Raw genomic sequence first — 18,225 nt, forward strand, 5'->3', positions numbered from 1 at the left:
CACAGAAGTGAATTCTAGAGTGGAGGTTCTTAATCAGTTTCAGTTCTAGCCCTGTTTTCACATACAATATGTATGTTTTTAAAAAAATTCATTGGTTAGGATTAAAATTCCTATTCTGGGTCTCTTTCTGAAGGTGAATGTTTTGAAAATTTGAGCAATCCCTCCTGCTGTTTTTGAGTTCCAAAGATTAAAAGAACTCTAGCCACATTCCTTTTGTACAGAGCTGTGTTAAAAATGACAGCAGCTTGAAAGTTGAAACTTGGCATTGGGCATAGTTCTCAGTGAGGGCAAGGTTTGAAAAACATGAATTTGAACAAAGTCATGCCTATTTCAAATTGCATTTGGAGTGTAAGCAGGACAAATGTCATTAGGTAGAGAGGCACTTGATTCTGGAAAGACGTGTGGAATGGCCACTTCGCATAAGGTTCTGAGCTGTGATTGCTACCCCTTAAAGGGATACAGCCAACTTAAATCACGCTTCTAGCTGACAGCTTTTTACCTAGTTTTATGACAAACACCACCTAAGATTACTACAACTCAAAGCTATAGGGAAAAATCACTCTTTCCCTTCTCAGTTTATTTTGTGCATTTGACAGCACTGGGAATATAGACCAGCGTTTCTCAGATGGGTGTCCGTGAGGGCATTCTAGATCCCTGCTGATCAACTCTACTCTCTTCCTCCCTCCCTCAACTCCTCCTCTTCCATCCCAGCACCTCCAGCATGCTGGGGAATAGCTCTTCAGCGGGCGGTGTGCAGAAAGCACTGGGAGGGAGGGGGAGAAGTGGGGACAGGGTGTTCTCATGGGAGGGGGTGGAATCCTGTCCAGGGCTACTAGCCCCACTGATCAACCCCTCCTCCTCCCTCCCAGTGCCTCCTGCATGCTGGGGAACAGCTGTCCACTGGCATGCAGAAGGTGCTGGGAGGGAGGGGGAGGAGCGGGGATGGGGTGCTCGGAGGCGGAAAGAGGTGAAGAGGAGGGGCAGGGAGGAGTGCGGGTGGGAAGAGGTGGGGCGGGGACTTGGCGGAAGGAGTGGAGAGGGCCAGGGCCTGGGCTGAGCAGGTCCACGAAAAATTTTAACTCAAAATGGGGGTCTTTGGGTTGCTAAAGTTTGAGAACTGCTGATATAGACAATCACTCTTCCTGTTTGTAAGGGTCTTACACATGCTCCGAGGGGCAACAAAGACATTGTGATGGTAAAACCAATGAAGTGCCTGAAACTAATTTAAACGTATTTGCTGAAACTGACTAGATTTCAAGTTGACTATGTTCCTTTAAGCTGGGTTCTCCCAAAGCATCAGCCCTTCTATTCTCCAGTATTGTGTTTATTTGAATACTTGGAATAAATGGCTGACAGTAAATTTACTGAAGTAGCAGAGAAGCCAGTGTATGGCCCAGTGATTCTACAATAAGAACCAGAGCTGCCTTTCGCCTCTCCTCTTCAGTGTGAAGAAGTACCATGACCACCCCTCTCTTCCTGAAAACTACTGGGCTCAGGAGACAATAGGATGTGGGGATCTCATTTAAGTGGCTTTGATCGAAGCAGAGCAATGCATACTGGAACTTGTAGTTTTTTTCAGGTTGCACCATTGTATTACAGATGAGGGCAGCTGCAACCTGCTCCAGTTCCTGCAAACTAGGCACTGCATTCAGATTTATTTAATACAAGTCACTAACATGGCCTTCGGTTGGTCTAAGTTTGGTTACTGCTGTTTCAAATCCTTGTTGCCTCAGAAACCATAAATTCCAAAGCAGCGGGACTATCTAGTGAAGTAATGTGCTGTTAACACTTTAGTAAGAGCTCCCCACCCCCTAAACTTCCTCTCTGATAAATATGATATTCCAGGGTATGTGCACTGCAGACAGGAGGGAAGAACAACTGGGGAATCTCTTCATTTGTTTTGTATCAGAGGGATAGCTAGGTTAGTCTGGATCTGTAAAAGCAGCAAAGAGTCCTGTGGCACCTGATAGACTAACAGACGTTTTGGAGCATGAGCTTTCGTGAGTGAATACCCACTTCGTCGGATGATAAGGTGCCACAGGATTCTTTGCTGCTTTCATTTGTTTTCCTATTCTAACTACAATGAGTTTCAATAACTGTAGTAGAGAGAGAGCCTGGAGCACTGGGCCTAGTGCATGACCTGAGGCCTGAACCAGAGGCTGTAAATCAAAATCAGGCCATGTATTAAACCAGACGATTACGAGTTCACTGCCCAGTACATTGCCCAGAGTTGTTGCTATATAGTGGGCATTAAATATTTATCCACCTCATACAAATACCACACTGGGTAGTACTATCAAGGTCTGCCAAACCAGCTATCTACAAAAACTGGGGAGAGCAGTAGGGTGACCAGGTGTTCGATTTTTGACCAGAACATCCAGTCAAAAATGGGTCCTGGTGGCTCTGGTCAGCACCACTGACCGGGCTGTTGACTGTCCTAGTGGTGGTGCTGCACAGCGGGGCTGGCAGGCTCCCTGCTAGCCTCTGAGCCACACAGCTCCCGGGAAGCAGCCGGCATGTCCCCACTCTGGCTTCTATGCATACAGGGAAGCCAGAGTGCTCTGGTAAGTGTGGTTAATGGGAGCCACAGGGGCGGTGCCTATAGACAGGGCAGCACACAGAGTCACCTGGCCATGCCTCTGCGTAGAAGCTGGAAGCGGGACATGCCACTGCTTCTGGGAGCTGCTTAAGGTAAGCACTGCCCAGAACCTGCACCCCTGGCCCCCTCCCACATCCCAACCCCTGCCCAGCCCTGATCCTCCTCCTGCCCTCTGAACCTCTCGGTCCCAGCCCAGAGCACTCTCCTGCACCCCAAACCCTTTATCCCCAGCCCCACCCCAGAGTCTGCACTCCCAGCCAGAGCCCTCCTGCACCCCATCCCACTGAGCCAGCCTGGTGAAAATGAGCGAGTGAGTGAGGGTGAGGACAGTGAGCCACAGAGGGAGGGGGAATGGAGTGAGCAGGGGCAGGGCCTCAGAGAAGGGGCGAGGCAGGGGTGGGGCAAGGGTGTTCAGTTTCAGTATAAAGTTGGCAACCCTAGAGAGCACACAACCCCTGACCCCACAAGCCAACTAAAACAATAACCAGGAAGGAGGCAGCGGCACTGGGAAACAAATGTTAATTATGCTACACTTCCATGGAAATGTTTAATCCTGAAAATTATCCTGAGTATGATGACAATATATGGCAATGTTCGGCTTTTGCAATTTGACGGGGCAGAGGAGTACAGACCTCATCTGGGTATCTTGGGGTTCTTTTTCCCTCAGGAAACATTCTGTACTTACCTGTTGTTTGGTGTAATCTGGTCCATTCCTAAAAGTCACAAGTTGTTTTGCAGAGGTATTTTTATGAACCCCAGGGAAATCTTCTCTAGTCACATCTAGAGAGGAGCGAACTCTAGCACAAGGAGGGAAATCACCAGAATCATCCCTTCAATTTGGGGAAGAAATTTTAATATGGGGCTCCCAGGAGCCACCAAGGGTCAGTTCCAGCACATTACTGATGTGGCGTGACTCAGAAGCTTCACCAATAGAAGCTGTATACATAGGTACATCTTCTTACGAGAAATAAGTTATCTGAATATTTTCAAGCTGTGTAAGGTCTATATGGCAGATAAACAACCAAAGTGAACACAGGGTTAATCTTCATAACTCTGTGTGCACAGAGAAGAACAGCTGGGGTGTGCTGAGAGCGTGTGCTGCTGAAGAAAAATAACTGAATATAAGGCTGTTCCTTAAAGAAGAAGCAGGGCTCCCTCTGGAGTGGATCACAAAGTTAACACTGGATTTAAATTTTAGTAGGAGGGGAATGGAAATGGAAATCAATAACAGCAAACACATTCTTGTCCCCCATTAGTTTGCACATTTTGTTTGCAATGAGTGCAAAAGACTAGTCTAGTGAGACTATATCAAGGCTACATGACATGAAGCCATGCCTAGAGTATCAAAATTAGTTTTCATGCATGGACTTGTACACAGCAAACAGGCGAATTCCAGGTTATTCAATGAGACAAGAAAGTTATCAAAATAATCCAGAGAAACTGTCAGACTATGAAGTAAACCAAGCTGAAAATCTGCCTTTTCAATCTGGTTCATCATGCACTTTTCTAAAAAACAAACAAATATTCTCACTGGTCATGTACTCAAGGCAATACACTTAATTTGAAAGCTCACAGTACTTTATGAAGAACATGCTCCACTGGGAACTGCAGAGTTCTGGTTTGGAATTTTAAAAATGAGAAAGACCTCATAGCGGTGACTTTACACTAGCAATGCATGGTTCATTTACATACAATCCCATCAGGACAAAAATTGTGTTTTCATGCAGAACCCCGCCAAGTTAGATCAACTACACACTGAAATCAACTTACTGCCTGCTTTTGCTCTTCTTCCTACAAATGTTGGCAACAGAAAAAGGTGAAAAGAGAAACAAAGATATATTAATCATCATGTTAAAAGGAAATGCGCAAACATACAACAGAAGAAATGAAAGAACAGGCAGACAGTAAATTGTAGACGCAACACGAAACAAAGATGAAGTAGCTGTGGGGAGAAAGCAGAGATGCAGTTTGTTCCATGTCTCAAAAAGAGATCTATGTCTATAATGTGCAGCTGTGCTACGAGGTTGAATAAACCAAGCAGATCTCAGAGTGACCCCTTCCCGCCCAAAACACCCTTAGTGCCCTCAGCACCTCCCTTGGACTCAGACGATCCACCAGTTCTCTCTATTCAACACCTGCACTCCTTGAGGCCTTCAACCTTTCAGCTAAGAAGGATTAAACTAAATACCTCTTTAACTCTATAAATGCTAGCTATGGAACTGTTTGAAGGCTGCCAATACTCAGTGATGTACTGTGCTTGTGACAGACCAGCATAACATCTCTGCCACACTTTCAGTCTTTGTCAAACTGAAGCCATAGCCAGGGACGTCCTGTCACTGGCCCACAGTGACCTTTACTGATCAGGTTAAAAAAGGCAAGTTGGGACAATGTCAGACATCCAGAGCAGTGGAATGGAAGGAGAGGAGGTTCGAAGAGTGGTCTTGTGAGACATTTGCGCACAAGATCGAGATCCCATGGTGGTGCAGGTTGGTATACTTCTGGGTACATGTTCTGTATATCTGCTAGAAAGAGCCATGTAAGCGGGTGAGCAAATATTGAAGACTCTTCTATTTGTTCATGGAGGGCTGTGATGGCAGCCAGGTGTACTTTAATAGAACTTATGGCTAACCTTGTTTCCTTCAGTTCTAGTAGGTAGTATAGGATCACAGATAGAGGCGCCTTGTTCACATCCAGCTGTTTTTGCTGACACCAAAGGGAGAATCTTCTCCACTTGTGGCGGTAAGTATTTCTAGTGGTGAGGCGACAGCTATTTAGTAATACCTGTTTTACTTTCTCCGCACAGTTCAATTCCCCATGTTGGAACCAGAGAGGAGCCATGCTTTGAAATGGAGTTTTCCTGGGTCTAGATGGAGCATCAGACCCTTGTTCTGGGACAGGAGGTCCGTCTGGAAAGGCAGCGGTTGTGGGGCACAGACTGCTAGACATGAAAGGTATGGAAACCAAGTCTGTCTGGGCCATGTGGGGACAATAAGAATGATGTATGCTCTGTCGAATTGTATCTTGCGGATAACCCGTGGGATCAGTGGTAGTGGCGGGAAGGCGTATATGAGTGATGCGTTCCACGGGATGAGGAAGGATCCCATAACGATCCCAGTGCCAGGCCTGCCCTGGAGCAAAATAGTGAACATTTGTGATTTGTCATTAAGGCGAAAAGGTCGATTACTGGGTGATCCCATTTTTGGAATATCCTGTCATGGATTTCCCACTCTTGTTCCTGTGAGAAGTGCCTGCTGAGGTTATCGGCTGTAGTTCTTTGGCACCCTGGTAGGTATGATGCTGTGATGTTTATACTGTTGCAGATGCAGAAGTTCCATACATTCATGGCTTCTACAAATAGCGAGTGAGACCTGGCTCCTCTTGGTGATTGATGTAAAACATACACACCACATTATCTCTGAGAATAGAGATTGAGGTTTCTTGTATGAGTGGGAGGAAGTGTTGGCATGCATTGTGTACCACACAGAGTTCCAGGAGATTGATATGCAGTTGGGTTTCTGTCGCAGACCACTTGCCTTGTACATTGTGGTGACCCAAGTGGGCACTCCAACCTATCAGGGAGGCATCTGTTGAAATAGTCACTGATGGGGGGGTCTTGTTGAAAGGGAATCCCGGAGCATACATTCCCTGGCTGTGTCCACCATTGTAGGGAGAGGATAACCCTTAGTGGTATTGTCACACATCTGTTGAGAGAGTGTTTGCTGGGTGCACAGACGGTGCTGTAGACAGCACATATGGAGTCTGGCATACTTTACTGCAAAAGTCGTAGCTGCCATATGTCCCAGAATCTGAAGGCATGTCCTCACTGAAGTTTGTGGGCTGATGGTCACCGTGGAAATAAAATTGGTCAATGTAGTGAATCTGGGGTTTGGCAATATTGCCTTGGCTTGTATGGAGTCTAGGTCAACTCTGATAAACTCCGATCGCTGGGTTGGTTCCAGGGTGGATTTCTTTTAGTTTATCTGTAGACCTAGCTGGTGAAACAGGTCTATTGTGGTCTTCAACATGCCTGCTATTTCTTGTTGATTGGCACCCTTGAGAAGGCAATCGTCCAAATAGGGGAAGATTATGACTCCTTTGCGTCATAAATGTGCTGCGACTACCATGAGCGTTTTTGAGAATACGCGCGGAGCAGTGGACAGTTTGAAGGGAAGGACCCTGTATTGGTAGTGGTTGGGTCCTACTGTGAACCTCAGGAACCGAATGTGGGCAGGATGACTCCTGTGTGTGCCCTTCCCCTGACCGAGGACTGCTGCGAGAAATTGCCGATCTCCAGTGTAGGGACACACCGACACCCAGAGTGGAGCACCCACAGGGCCACCACTCGAAGAAGAAGAATTCCTTTTGAACTATGGTATATCTTTTAGAAAAACATCCACTCACCATTTAAAAATTGCAAGTGATGGAAAACCCACCAATACTTTTTGTAAAACTGTTCCAATGGTTAATTACTCTCACTGTTAAAATGTATACTTTATTTCCAGTCTGCATTTGTCTAGCTTTAACTTCCAGCCACTGAAACGTCTTAAGGATTATCTGGTAGACTGAAAAGCCTATTATCAAATATTTCTTCCCTATGTAGGGACTTTTATAGACTGTGATCTAGTCACCTCTTAACTTTCTCTTTGTTAAACTAAATTAAACCTTTTGAGGATAGTGGTGGGGACAGTGCCTCGTGTCATGCCTGTAGGTGCTACCACAATGCAAATAATAAAATTTGCAGTTTAATTTTGCTGCCTCTGTTTTTCTGTGCTCAACTTGAGTCCCTTCATGGCTGACCTTTAGAGGTGGTGAAGGCATGCCACTATCTTTGACTTCAGCTAGAGTTTCAGATGCCCTTCACCTCTAACATGGACATCCAAAACTGAAACACACAAAACCAAAGAACACTTCTCCTCTTACATTTTTCTTTCTAAGATATAAACTACAAAATTAGATACTAGCAATCGCTACTTGACAGTTATCTTCAATGCACAGGGGCAGGGTGTTTTCAGTGGTTAGCCTCAGGCTCTGGACCTTGCTCCTCCAACTGGTCTGTGAGAGTTTGGGTATGTCAATCTCCTTTCTTGCTTCAGCCTGAGTGGTTGGTTATGGGGATGCTATATAGATCAGCAGTGAATGAGAGTTTTCCAATTTAGACTTTGGTCAAGAAATCTTATGTTATGACTTAATTTTGGTACCCAGAGACTCTGATTAATTCACCTAATGTTTGCACTATGCTTTGAACATGTAAATTATTATTTATTAGCACTTATACTTTTAAAAAAGATAACTGGAATTCCATTTTTCAGGTCATCATCCAATAAAAAGAGTTTTATTCTTTGTCTTCTAAATGGCCAAGTCATTAACATTTGAAATCCACTTGCTGCACCTACGTAATGACTAGGGCTGTCAATAAATCGCACTTAACTCATGTGATTAACTCAAAAAAATTAATCACAATTAAAAAAATTAATTGCAATTAATCTCAGTTTTAACCTCACTATTAAACAACAGAAAACCAACTGAAATTTATTAAATATTTTTGGATTTTTTCTACATTTTCAAATATATTGGATTCTATTACAACACAGAATGCAAAGTGTACAGTGCTCACTTTATATCATTACTTTTATTACAAATGTTTGCACTGTAAAAAATGATAAACAAAAGAAATTGTATTTTTCAGTTCACCTCATAAAAGTACTGTAGTGCAATCTTTTTGTCGTGAAAGTGCAACTTACAAATGTAGATTTTTTTTGTTACATAACTGCACTCAAACAAAAGAATGTAAAACTTTAGCACCTACAAGTCCACTCAGTCCTACTTCTTGTTCAGCCACTCGCTAAGACAAACAAGGAGATAATGCTGCCCACTTCTTACTTACAATGTCACCTGAAAGTGAGAACAGGTGTTTGCATGGCATTTTTGTAGTCGGCATCGCAAGTATTTTCATGCCAGATATGCTAAACATTCATATGCCCCTTCATGCTTCAGCCACCATTCCATAGGACATACTTCCATGTTGATAAGGCTCATTAAAAAATAATGCTTTAATTAAATTTGTGACTGCACTCCTAGAGGGAGAATTGTATGTTTCCTATTCTGTTTTACCCACATTCTGCCATATATTTCATGTTATAGAAGTCTTGGATGATGACCCAGCACATGTTGATTGTTTTAAGAACACTTTCACTGCAGATTTCACAAAATGCAAAGAAGGACAAATGTGAGATTTCTAAAGATAGCTACAGCACTTGACCCAAGGTTTAAGAATCTGAAGTGCCTTCCAAAATCTGAGAGGGACAGGGGTCGGCAGTTCACCATTCCAGGAAGCAGCACGGACCGAGGGATGTGCTGGCCACTGCCCCCATTGGCCTGGGACGGCGACCTGTGGACATGGCAGGTAAACAAACTGGCGAGCTGCGTGCCAAAGGTTGCCGACCTCTGGGTTAGTCAATTAACAAATCTATCATCCCTCTCCCACACCTCCCAAAACCTGTGGGTGTTCAACAACTTTAACACGAGAAGCAGCATGTGGACCTAACTGCACATTAACCATCCTTCCCAATATGCAGAGCCAAAATGGAAGTGGCTTTTTACAAGTTCATACTGTTGTTTACAAGATTATCTGTAAGTGATCACTGAGGGAAGTAATGACACCAGCAATATAGCAGTCCAGTGAGAGCAAAGCCTGGGCAGGGAAGGAGGAAGGTCTGAGACAAAGGTGTTTACCTTGAGCAGTTTCATTAGCCCTTCAAGCTGCACCATCAGTTCCCTTCTGCTCTCTTGAAGTGCAGACATTCTCTGTTCTAGTTCATCCTTTCTCTGCCTGTTCAAGTTACATGGAAGAAAGTGTCAAAAGAAACTCTGGCTGTTTCAGGGCACATAGGAAAATTCACAGAGCTGGCTGATTGGCATATACACCACGCTGTTATATTTCACTATGTGTAGTACTCCCACTTAAAGTGAACAAAATCAGAGCAAAACATAACACGCTAACCACGACTCCTATTGTAACATGGCATGCAACAATCACATTTTTCACTATGAAATACAGACACACAAAGTCAGAATTATAATGGTGGGAAGCACTATTTTTAAACCAATGCCATTTGAAAAGAACGCCAGCATTCTCTTAATGATGCTGTCAGACCCAGGCATCCAGCAGCTCTTTAAGACAAGTCAGACTGAACCACCAAAAAAATGAAAACAGGGTGCAGAGTGCTGGAAGGAAGAGACAATGGAATGCCATTAACCTGAACAGAGAATTTACAGAGCTACTTGTATCCAATAATCTGACATACAACTTGTGAAGCATTTGCTGCAACCGAACCTGTGTAGAGGGTAACACAACACAAGCCAATCTGCAGGTAGAGAAGGGAATTTTTCCTTTCTGCGTACTGAAAATTAATCCATTCTGAAGCCTGCCAGAATGAAAGTCTTATGTTTAACAGATTTGAGAGAAAAGTGGCTTTGTGTTTGTTTGCTTGTTTGTTTGTTTTAATTTTCAAAGAAAATTTAGAAAGTCTCCTAGTCAGGAACCTAGAATCAAATGAGCATCACATGTCAGAAAGCTCGTTATTTTATGTGCTAAGAAAGCCATGTTGCATTATTTGAAACCATGAACAAATAGTACAATAACTGCAGGAAAAAAAGGTAACAGGAGAGGATTATTCATTTATTTTTGTGGTTTCATCCATATAATAATTTCAGGTCAGGGTTTGGCTGATCGCCGTATTTGGGGTTGGGAAGGAATTTTTCTCCAGGGCAGATTGGCAGAAGCCCTGGGGGGTTTTCACCTTCCTCTGCAGCGTGGGGCACAGGTCACTTGCTGGAAGGTTCTCTGCACCTTGAAGTCTTTAAACCATGATTTGAGGACTTCAATGGCTCAGACACAGATTTGATACAGGAGTAGGTGGGTGAGATTCTGTGGCCTGCATTGCGCAGGAGGTCAGACTAGATGATCATAATGGTCCCTTCTGACCTTAAAGTCTATGAGTCTATGATAAAGACAGAATCAATGTTATCACAGGCTTTGACCTTTCTTTTAATCTGGAAATTTTCCTCATGGATCTCTACCTACGGATGAATCATTACAAGGATCTTAGTAACCAACTCATTTTAGAAGCGAAAAATGTGAAAGTAATAACTTGGAAAAGAAACATCTCATCTCAAAACCAAATGGATCTACTGAATATTGTTTGCAATTACTATGGTAAATGGAAGGGTGGAGTATCGTATGTATTTAATCAAACCATAAAAGTACCAAGATTATATAACAGAATGGACTTCTTGCTCTGCTGGGTAGAGGTGACTGGATTGCAGTACCAATATAGAGAGAAGATTCTGGCAGAAGAGAGCTCTTTAAGCTAAAAGACAAAAGCATAATGAGATCTAATGGCTGGGAGCTGAAGCTAGTCAAAGTAATGATAAAAATAAGGTGTAAATTATTAACAATGATGTTAATGATAAGCCATTACATTTCATTAACAACTTACCAAGGAACCGGATGAATTGTCCATGATTATATTTCTTTCTAAACTTTAGCTAAACCAGAAGTTATGGGCTTAACACAAAAATTACTAGGTGAAATGCTCTAGCCCAGTGGTGGGTAACCTACGATCCATCAGGGTAATCTGCTGTCGGGCCACAAGACAGTTAGTTTACATTGACCGTCCGCAGGCACAGCCCCTGCAGCTCCCAATGGCTGCAGTTCACCGTTCCTGGCCAATGGGAGCTGCGGGAAGCAGTGGCCAGCATGTCCCTGTGGCATGTGCTGCTTCCCACAGATCCCATTGGCCAGGAACAGCAAACTGTGGCTACTGGGAGCTGTGGGTGGCCGTGCCTGTGGACAGTCAATGTAAACAAATTGTCTCGTGGCCTGCCAGCGGATTACCTAACGGGCTGTGTGCGGCCCATGGCCTGCAGGGTGCCCACTACTGCTCTAGCCTGTGTTATGCAGGAAGTCAGACTACATAATCATGATGGCCCAGTCTGGCCTCAAAATATCTGAATTCTGCATGGAACTTCCTGACTTCCAAGAGTCATTCATAGATTTTAAGATCAGAAGGGATCATTAGATCATCTAGTTTGACCTTTTATATATCACAAGTGAGAATGTTTCACCTAGTTAGCCCTGTATTAAGCCAAATAACTTGTGTTTGACTAAACATCTTCCAGGAAGGCATCCAGTCTTGATTTAAAGACATCAAGAGATGGAGAATCCACCATTTCGTTTGGTAGTTTGTTCCAATGGTTAATCATCATTTGTGCCTCATTTCTCATTTGAATTTGTTTAGATTCAGCTTCCAGAGAGCAGTTCTCATTATGTCTTTTCCAAGAATCCTTTAGTATCATAGAATCATAGACTAACAGGGTTGGAAGGGACCTTAGGAGGCCATCTAGTCCAACCCCCTGCTCAAAGCAGGACCAACCGCAACTAAATCATCCCAGCCAGGGCTTTGTCAAGCCTGCCCTTAAAAACCTCTAAGGAAGGAGATTCCACCACCTCCCTAGGGAACCCATTCCAGTGCTTCACCATCCTCCTAGTGAAAAAGCTTTTCCTAATATCCAACCTAGACCTCCCCCACTGCAACTTGAGACTATTGCTCCTTGTTCTGTCATCTGCTACCACTGCGAACAGTCTAGATCCATCCTCAAAATCTGGTATTTTGTCCTGAAGGTACTTACACAACATAGTCACCTCTCAATCTTTTTGATAAGGAGTTCAGCCCATTTAGCTTAAGTCTCTCACTGTAAGGCAATTTCCCAGACCTCAAATAATTTTTGTGACTGTTATCTGCTCTTGCTCCCATTTTCAACATTGTAAAAATGTGGACATCAGAACTGTATGCAGTATTGGTCACACCAATGCCATACACAGAAGAAAAATAATCTGCTATGCCTATTCACTACACTCCAGTTTATACATCCAAGGGTCACATTAGCCCTTTTGTCACACGTTCGCACTAGGTCCAGAGCTCATGTTCAGTTGCTTGTTCACTATGACTCTTAAATCCTTTTCACAGTCACTGCTTTCAGGACACAGTCTCGAATTTTGGAAATACAGCCAGTATTCCTTGTTCCTAGAGGTATGACCTTGTACTTTGATGGATTAAAACACATTTTGTTCAAATGGGCCCTGGTTAAAGTGATCCAGATCACTCTGTATGATTGCTCTGGCGTCATTATTATTTACCACTCTGTCAATCATTGTGTCATCTGCAGATTTTATCGGCAGTGATTTTATATTAAATTTAAATTGCTTAGTCAGAGCGTCTGATCAGCCTATAAAATATAAAGTAATTTGCGGTGGAAAGTGTTAACTGTGGGTGGGGGGAGATGGGGATATCTAGCAGCCCAAGCTTTCTTTAATCTGGATCCTTCCAGTCCACTCCAGCCTTCTCTCTATGCAATTCTAAGTACCTCTAGTTCTGGCATCTTCTGAATTGCCATCACTGCAGCCCTGGCTCCCCACTCTCCTGATCTTCAATGGAAAATTGAGGGAGAGTAGCAGAAATCAGCATCTTGGTGGTGCACTAGCCCTTCCCTTTCTGCTTCAAAGAGCATGAATGGGCATAATTGGGGGTCAATCTGTCTCCCTTATGCACAGGAAGCAAAAGGCCACATTCACACGTTCCCTCATCTGCATTGCGCTCAACATGGAAACACAGAGACCACTGTTGTGTCCAAGCCCCCAGGGGTCTCCAGCCCAGAGTTCAAGAACTGTGTTCTTGAGATGTTCCCAGCAGATGAGACAAAGGAAATATTGGTCAGCAGCGCACTGAAAAGCACTGATGCGGCTGAGCTGCTTCTATACAAAAAGCTAATAAATGTGTTGAGAGTCTTTAATGCTACAGTAGAGGGCTGGATAATGGCTTATAGGTAAGGCTGTATGAAAACCGTGGGCTGCAGTTTTGTTGTGGAAACTGAAACTTTTAACACACATGGCAACTTTTTATAGTTGCTGCAAATTTGAGTGGCACTGCGATCCTGTGCGCCACTTTATTCGAGGGGCTGCAATGCCACTCACTCAGATTTGGCCTGGCCACCTCTCCAGTGCACTCAAATTTGACCCCATACCAAAACTGGATTTTTTTTTTACAAACTGTGGCTTCTGAACCAAAAAATCACCACTTTCTTACAGTCTTGCCTATAGAAATTGCCCTGTATTGGGGATGGAGCAGAGCTGCCCCGCTCCAGTGGCACTGTGTCTTAGGGAGAACTCCTCACCATGTACAGGACACACACTAACATACAGCATGGCTTCTCTTGCAATCCTAACATAATGCGGTTCTCAAAGGGCTGTATCTGTCAAGAGCTTACATTTCAGGATGTGCATTAGGTTTCATATGGTATTTTCTGAAGGTTGAACTGAGAATTAACAAGCAAAAGATGAAATAAAAAGCAGCCAGAGAATTCATTTGTGATTACACAGACGATGACGTACTTTATTCTGTTAACACTGAAAATTCTTCCCTTGACACTTCAAAATGCAAACGTAATCAAAGGAGTTTGAAGATTGCTCCTCAGCTCTGGAGATGTGGCTGAATGTTTGCAGATAAGTGTTTTCAAAACCCCACTGACTAAGCAAATCACTGACACTGCTCTTCTGTTCCATTTGTTTGCCCAGTAAATAAGGAAATGGTCCCAATTCTACTGGCCTCCTTATAAAAAACTGGCTTATTTTTCTTATTTATCAAAAGCAAGAATACACTTTAAGTGATGTTTCTATTTGCTTTTAAATCCATTTTATGAAAGTCACATAGTTTTATATAACTGCCAGCTTTCAACAATCCCCAGCAGAAAGATTTAAAATGGCTCCTTAGAGTTCTTGTAGATTTACCAATAATATTCTGTTCTCAGTACCAGATAGGATCATTCATCCTGGAGAAGAGGCCACACATGGCTGAAGGCTTAATATGTCACATGCATAAAAGTTTTAATTTTATTTTTTTTACCGTAGAAGCCTGAGTTCTGCCAGCAAAGTTGGGTTCTGCTGAGCTTTCTCTGGGGTTGGCTGGGAGGCTTGCTCATGCTCCAGTCTGAGGCGCTGAATTTCTTGCAGTATCTCTCTGTTGAAATAAGGAGACCAGGAGATTGAACAAGAAACAAGGCAACAGTTCATACTGTGTTTTCAAATTCTAGACAAAAGCTTCAAATGTGCTTTCTACCCAGCCCTGTAACAGCAGCACTGTAGTAAGTGCAGTTAATTCCCTTTCATGTGTGAATGCTGTGGGCTCAAATCCAGAAGTGGTATGTAGTGGAGACCTAAACATTGCCACAGGACTAGTTAGTAGAGCTATTATCAAACAGCTGATGAGTCTGAAATTAACCAATGTCACCACTTCTCCATAGGCCAGCAATGCCTCTTCAAACTCTTCCTACAGGGGGGCAAACAGAACAGCTCTGTTTCAAAGGGGGAAGAGCTGGATTTTTAGTCAAAGCATGTTGATCTATTTGCTCCTGCTGCAGGAAATGTTTCAAAGAGGCCAAGCCAGCATAAGTAGCTGTGGTGATACTGGTTAATTTCATAATTATCCTCACAAGAGTTTCTGGCAGGTCAGCAGGAATGTGAAAACAACAGCTCCTGGCCATAGAAATTCATAATAATGGAGAGAAACTTGTCATGAGGGCTCACAAAGGGAATGCAATTAACTAGCATCCTCAACCACACAGTGTATATTCTAAACTGCTGTCGCATCCTGTACAGCTGGAGGTCAGAGAACATATTGGTAACTGCTAAGAAGTCATTTATTAAAATGTAAATTAAATCACTCTTTCTTAGAGGAGCACTGAGCCTACAATTTAGTTTATCTGCTGTATTTGATCTTGTGATGGGTGTAGCAGGCCCTTTGAGGCCTCATGCCGGAGGCATTGTGGTCCTACCACACTCTGCTCCAGAAAAGGAGCAGCGAAGGTTGGTGCTTCAGGCCTGCCTAGAAAGGCTTCTGGGAAGAAGCCAATCAGAGCAAGCAGGCTCAGATAAAATGAGGTGCAGGGGCTGAGCAGGTCAGTTCCTGGCTGGGACCAGAGGAGCAAGGAAGGATGCTCCTTGCTAGAGCTCAAGGGAGAGCCAGAAGATGGGTTCTGGTGGCATTGACATTCGATGAGGAAGGAAAGGAGTGGAGACCATCAGCCCTGAGCTAGAGGTGAAGAGAAAGGGGTTATATAGGAAGAGCCTAGGATATAACAGCAGTAGCTATTCAAGGAAGTGGCACCTGGCTGCTATTTGTAGGGTCCTTGGGTTGAGACACAGAGTGGTGGGTGGGTCCGGGTCCCCTCACTGGCCATTGGAAGAGTGTCTGAAGCCCAAAGAAGGGGACAAATTTCTTGTAGAAGCCCAAGCATAGGGCTAGAATTTAAAAGGCTCTAGGATAGTGCTGAAGACCCTGCAGAGGGCCAACCATTTGTTGAACTTTGTTACCCTGGGAAGGGGACTGAGCTTGAAGGAGTAACCTGGCTGGAGAGTTTGGGCGAGAAGAATTGATAAGGCAAAGACTAGTCTCCAGGGAAAAAGCCCTGAGGGCACTACTCCATACCAGGGCAGGGGTGGACTTAAAGCTAGCTCAGAAGGGGCTGAGAACTGAGCCCAGAGACGCATCTGCATATACCAATGAGGGCACAGTGATAGCCCCTGTTTGACCTTTTACCCCAGAAGGGGTGTGTTGGTGCATCTTAACTGTGTGTGATGAGGTTAACAGCCAACCGGGGATGCTAGGAGCAGAAAGAGAGAGAGTGCACACTTGCACCCAACCAACAAGAGGTACGCATAAGAGGTGAGTTTCCCCTCTCACAGATCTGCTCTTTAAGATTCATTCCAAACACTACAAGCTGTCCAATGAGAGGAAAAATCCTCCCTCTTCTCAAATCAAATTTCCTCCATGAAACCTTTCAAAATGCCTCCTTTTCCACATTTATTATACTGCTGTTATCTGATCGGTTTATTCTACAACATGTGGGTTCTAAATTACAAGATCATTGGGGCTACAACTGCAACTGCTTCAAGGCGTGTACCATGCTGGGCACACTGCTGGCGCCCAATGAATAAGACAGTTAAGTGATTTCTTGGTGCCTCAAGGGTTCTCAGGAACACAGGACATAAGGGAGACTGTTAACTTGACCAAAATGTTTGAACTTGGGAGCCTCTGAGGTATGTGTCTAGCTCCCACTGTAGTCATCAGAAACCCCCATCTTAGGGCAATGAACATCACAAAGCACTTGGCATCAAATTCTGACCTAAGATGGGCCAGCTTTTTCAAACTTGGGGGCTCTAAAGGCCGGCCCCCATGTCCATACTTAGACATCTCAACAAAAAATGTGATTGTCAGAGGTAATTAACAACAGAAACTAATTGCACTAATGAAACAGGTGCACCATTCAACAAGGGAACCTATGAAATTCAGTTTAAATAACAAAATGCTAGAAATAATTGAGTAAGCCTGCAAGTAAATGCTCTGTCCGCACATGGTGTCAAATATCAGAGGGATAGCCGCGTTAGTCTGGATCTGTAAAAGGTGCCACAGAACTCTTTGCCGCTGTCTCCCACCCCACTAAACAGCTCTACATGACTTACCTGTTTTTGTTTTCCAGTTCGGCTATCAGCTGTCTTTGTTGTTTATTGGCATCAAAATTAAAACTCAGGTCTGTTGGTGGGCGTGGCTAGAGGATAAGAATATATAATATTTAATCACAATATTTACTGTATGCTATATAGATAATGTGCTGCTTGGATCCAGGTTCCCTGAATGATGTAGTACAATATAGGGAGTATCGTTTGTTATGAAGAATGAACATTAATAAAATAATGGTTCTAATATTGACTCTTCAGGCACACCCTCCAACTAGGACTGCACAGTTATGCCCATCAACTCTTGCCCAGGCTGGAGAGAAGTGGATATGACTCAGTTTGTCATCTCTTTGGGAAGGGGCTTGAGGAAAAACTGTATCATGTGTTTCTGGCAGCACAGAATATTTCTATGTGATGCAGAGAAGTAGACACAGAAGCTAGCAGTATGCTTATGAAGAGGTGGAAGGAAAGAAGGAAAAGGGTATAAAAATAGTTGAGAATTATACCATTCGTAAAGAAAAGCTGTTACCAGGAGAAGACCTTTTCATATGGCAAGTCTTAAAGAAAAGATACAATACACGATCACCATAATATAACTGTGCCAGAAACGTAGGAAACTAATTATGTAATGTTCTTCCTTGTTAGATTACACTAGAACTAGATAGTTCCATTCCTATTTACACATAATTTGTTGAAGCTTTCCAGCATGTTTCCTGGAAATTCTTCGACAGTTTCTCAGGTACAACCTAATACGAATCTCTCAGCCAAGAATGTTATTTCTTTTAGGTCCCAATTCCTTACGTGTGCTTAACTTTATACACGGTGTAGTCTCCTTGGAATTAATGGGTCTACTCACAAGCATAACATTAAGCATTAAAACCAAGCACGTAATTTGCAGAAGACTTTGGTGCTCACAGAGCTAAGGGTTGAAACAGGATGATACTTGAACTCTGCTGAGTCTGTCTTGAGCAGAAGGGGGAAGGCTGTAGAAAGGCTGCTGCCCTGTTAACTTCCCAATTCCATGGCTACTCCTAGGGGAACTGCTGCACTGAGTTTC

General features: G+C 43.6%; 1 protein-coding gene across 11 annotated transcripts in view; it reads right to left on the reverse strand.

Moving 5' to 3' along the window:
- The window catches only part of DTNB (dystrobrevin beta), a 361,761-nt gene that overhangs the window by 59,884 nt on the left and 283,652 nt on the right, over nucleotides 1-18,225 (reverse strand). For 8 of the 11 annotated variants that reach the window (XM_030555069.1, XM_030555067.1, XM_030555064.1 and 5 more), the window contains 4 exons: nucleotides 17,175-17,260; nucleotides 14,560-14,673; nucleotides 9,332-9,428; nucleotides 4,370-4,390 (listed from right to left, as the gene is read on the reverse strand). In XM_030555069.1, coding sequence (XP_030410929.1) covers nucleotides 4,370-4,390; nucleotides 9,332-9,428; nucleotides 14,560-14,673; nucleotides 17,175-17,260 — 318 coding nt within the window. Of the gene's footprint in view, nucleotides 1-4,369; nucleotides 4,391-9,331; nucleotides 9,429-14,559; nucleotides 14,674-17,174; nucleotides 17,261-18,225 lie in introns of those variants that run through there. The other 3 variants (XM_030555072.1, XM_030555065.1, XR_003999428.1) reach the window with 2 other exon arrangements.

The sequence above is a fragment of the Gopherus evgoodei genome, chromosome 3 (assembly GCF_007399415.2).
Source record: "Gopherus evgoodei ecotype Sinaloan lineage chromosome 3, rGopEvg1_v1.p, whole genome shotgun sequence".
In the NCBI taxonomy this organism is placed as follows: Eukaryota; Metazoa; Chordata; order Testudines; family Testudinidae; genus Gopherus; species Gopherus evgoodei.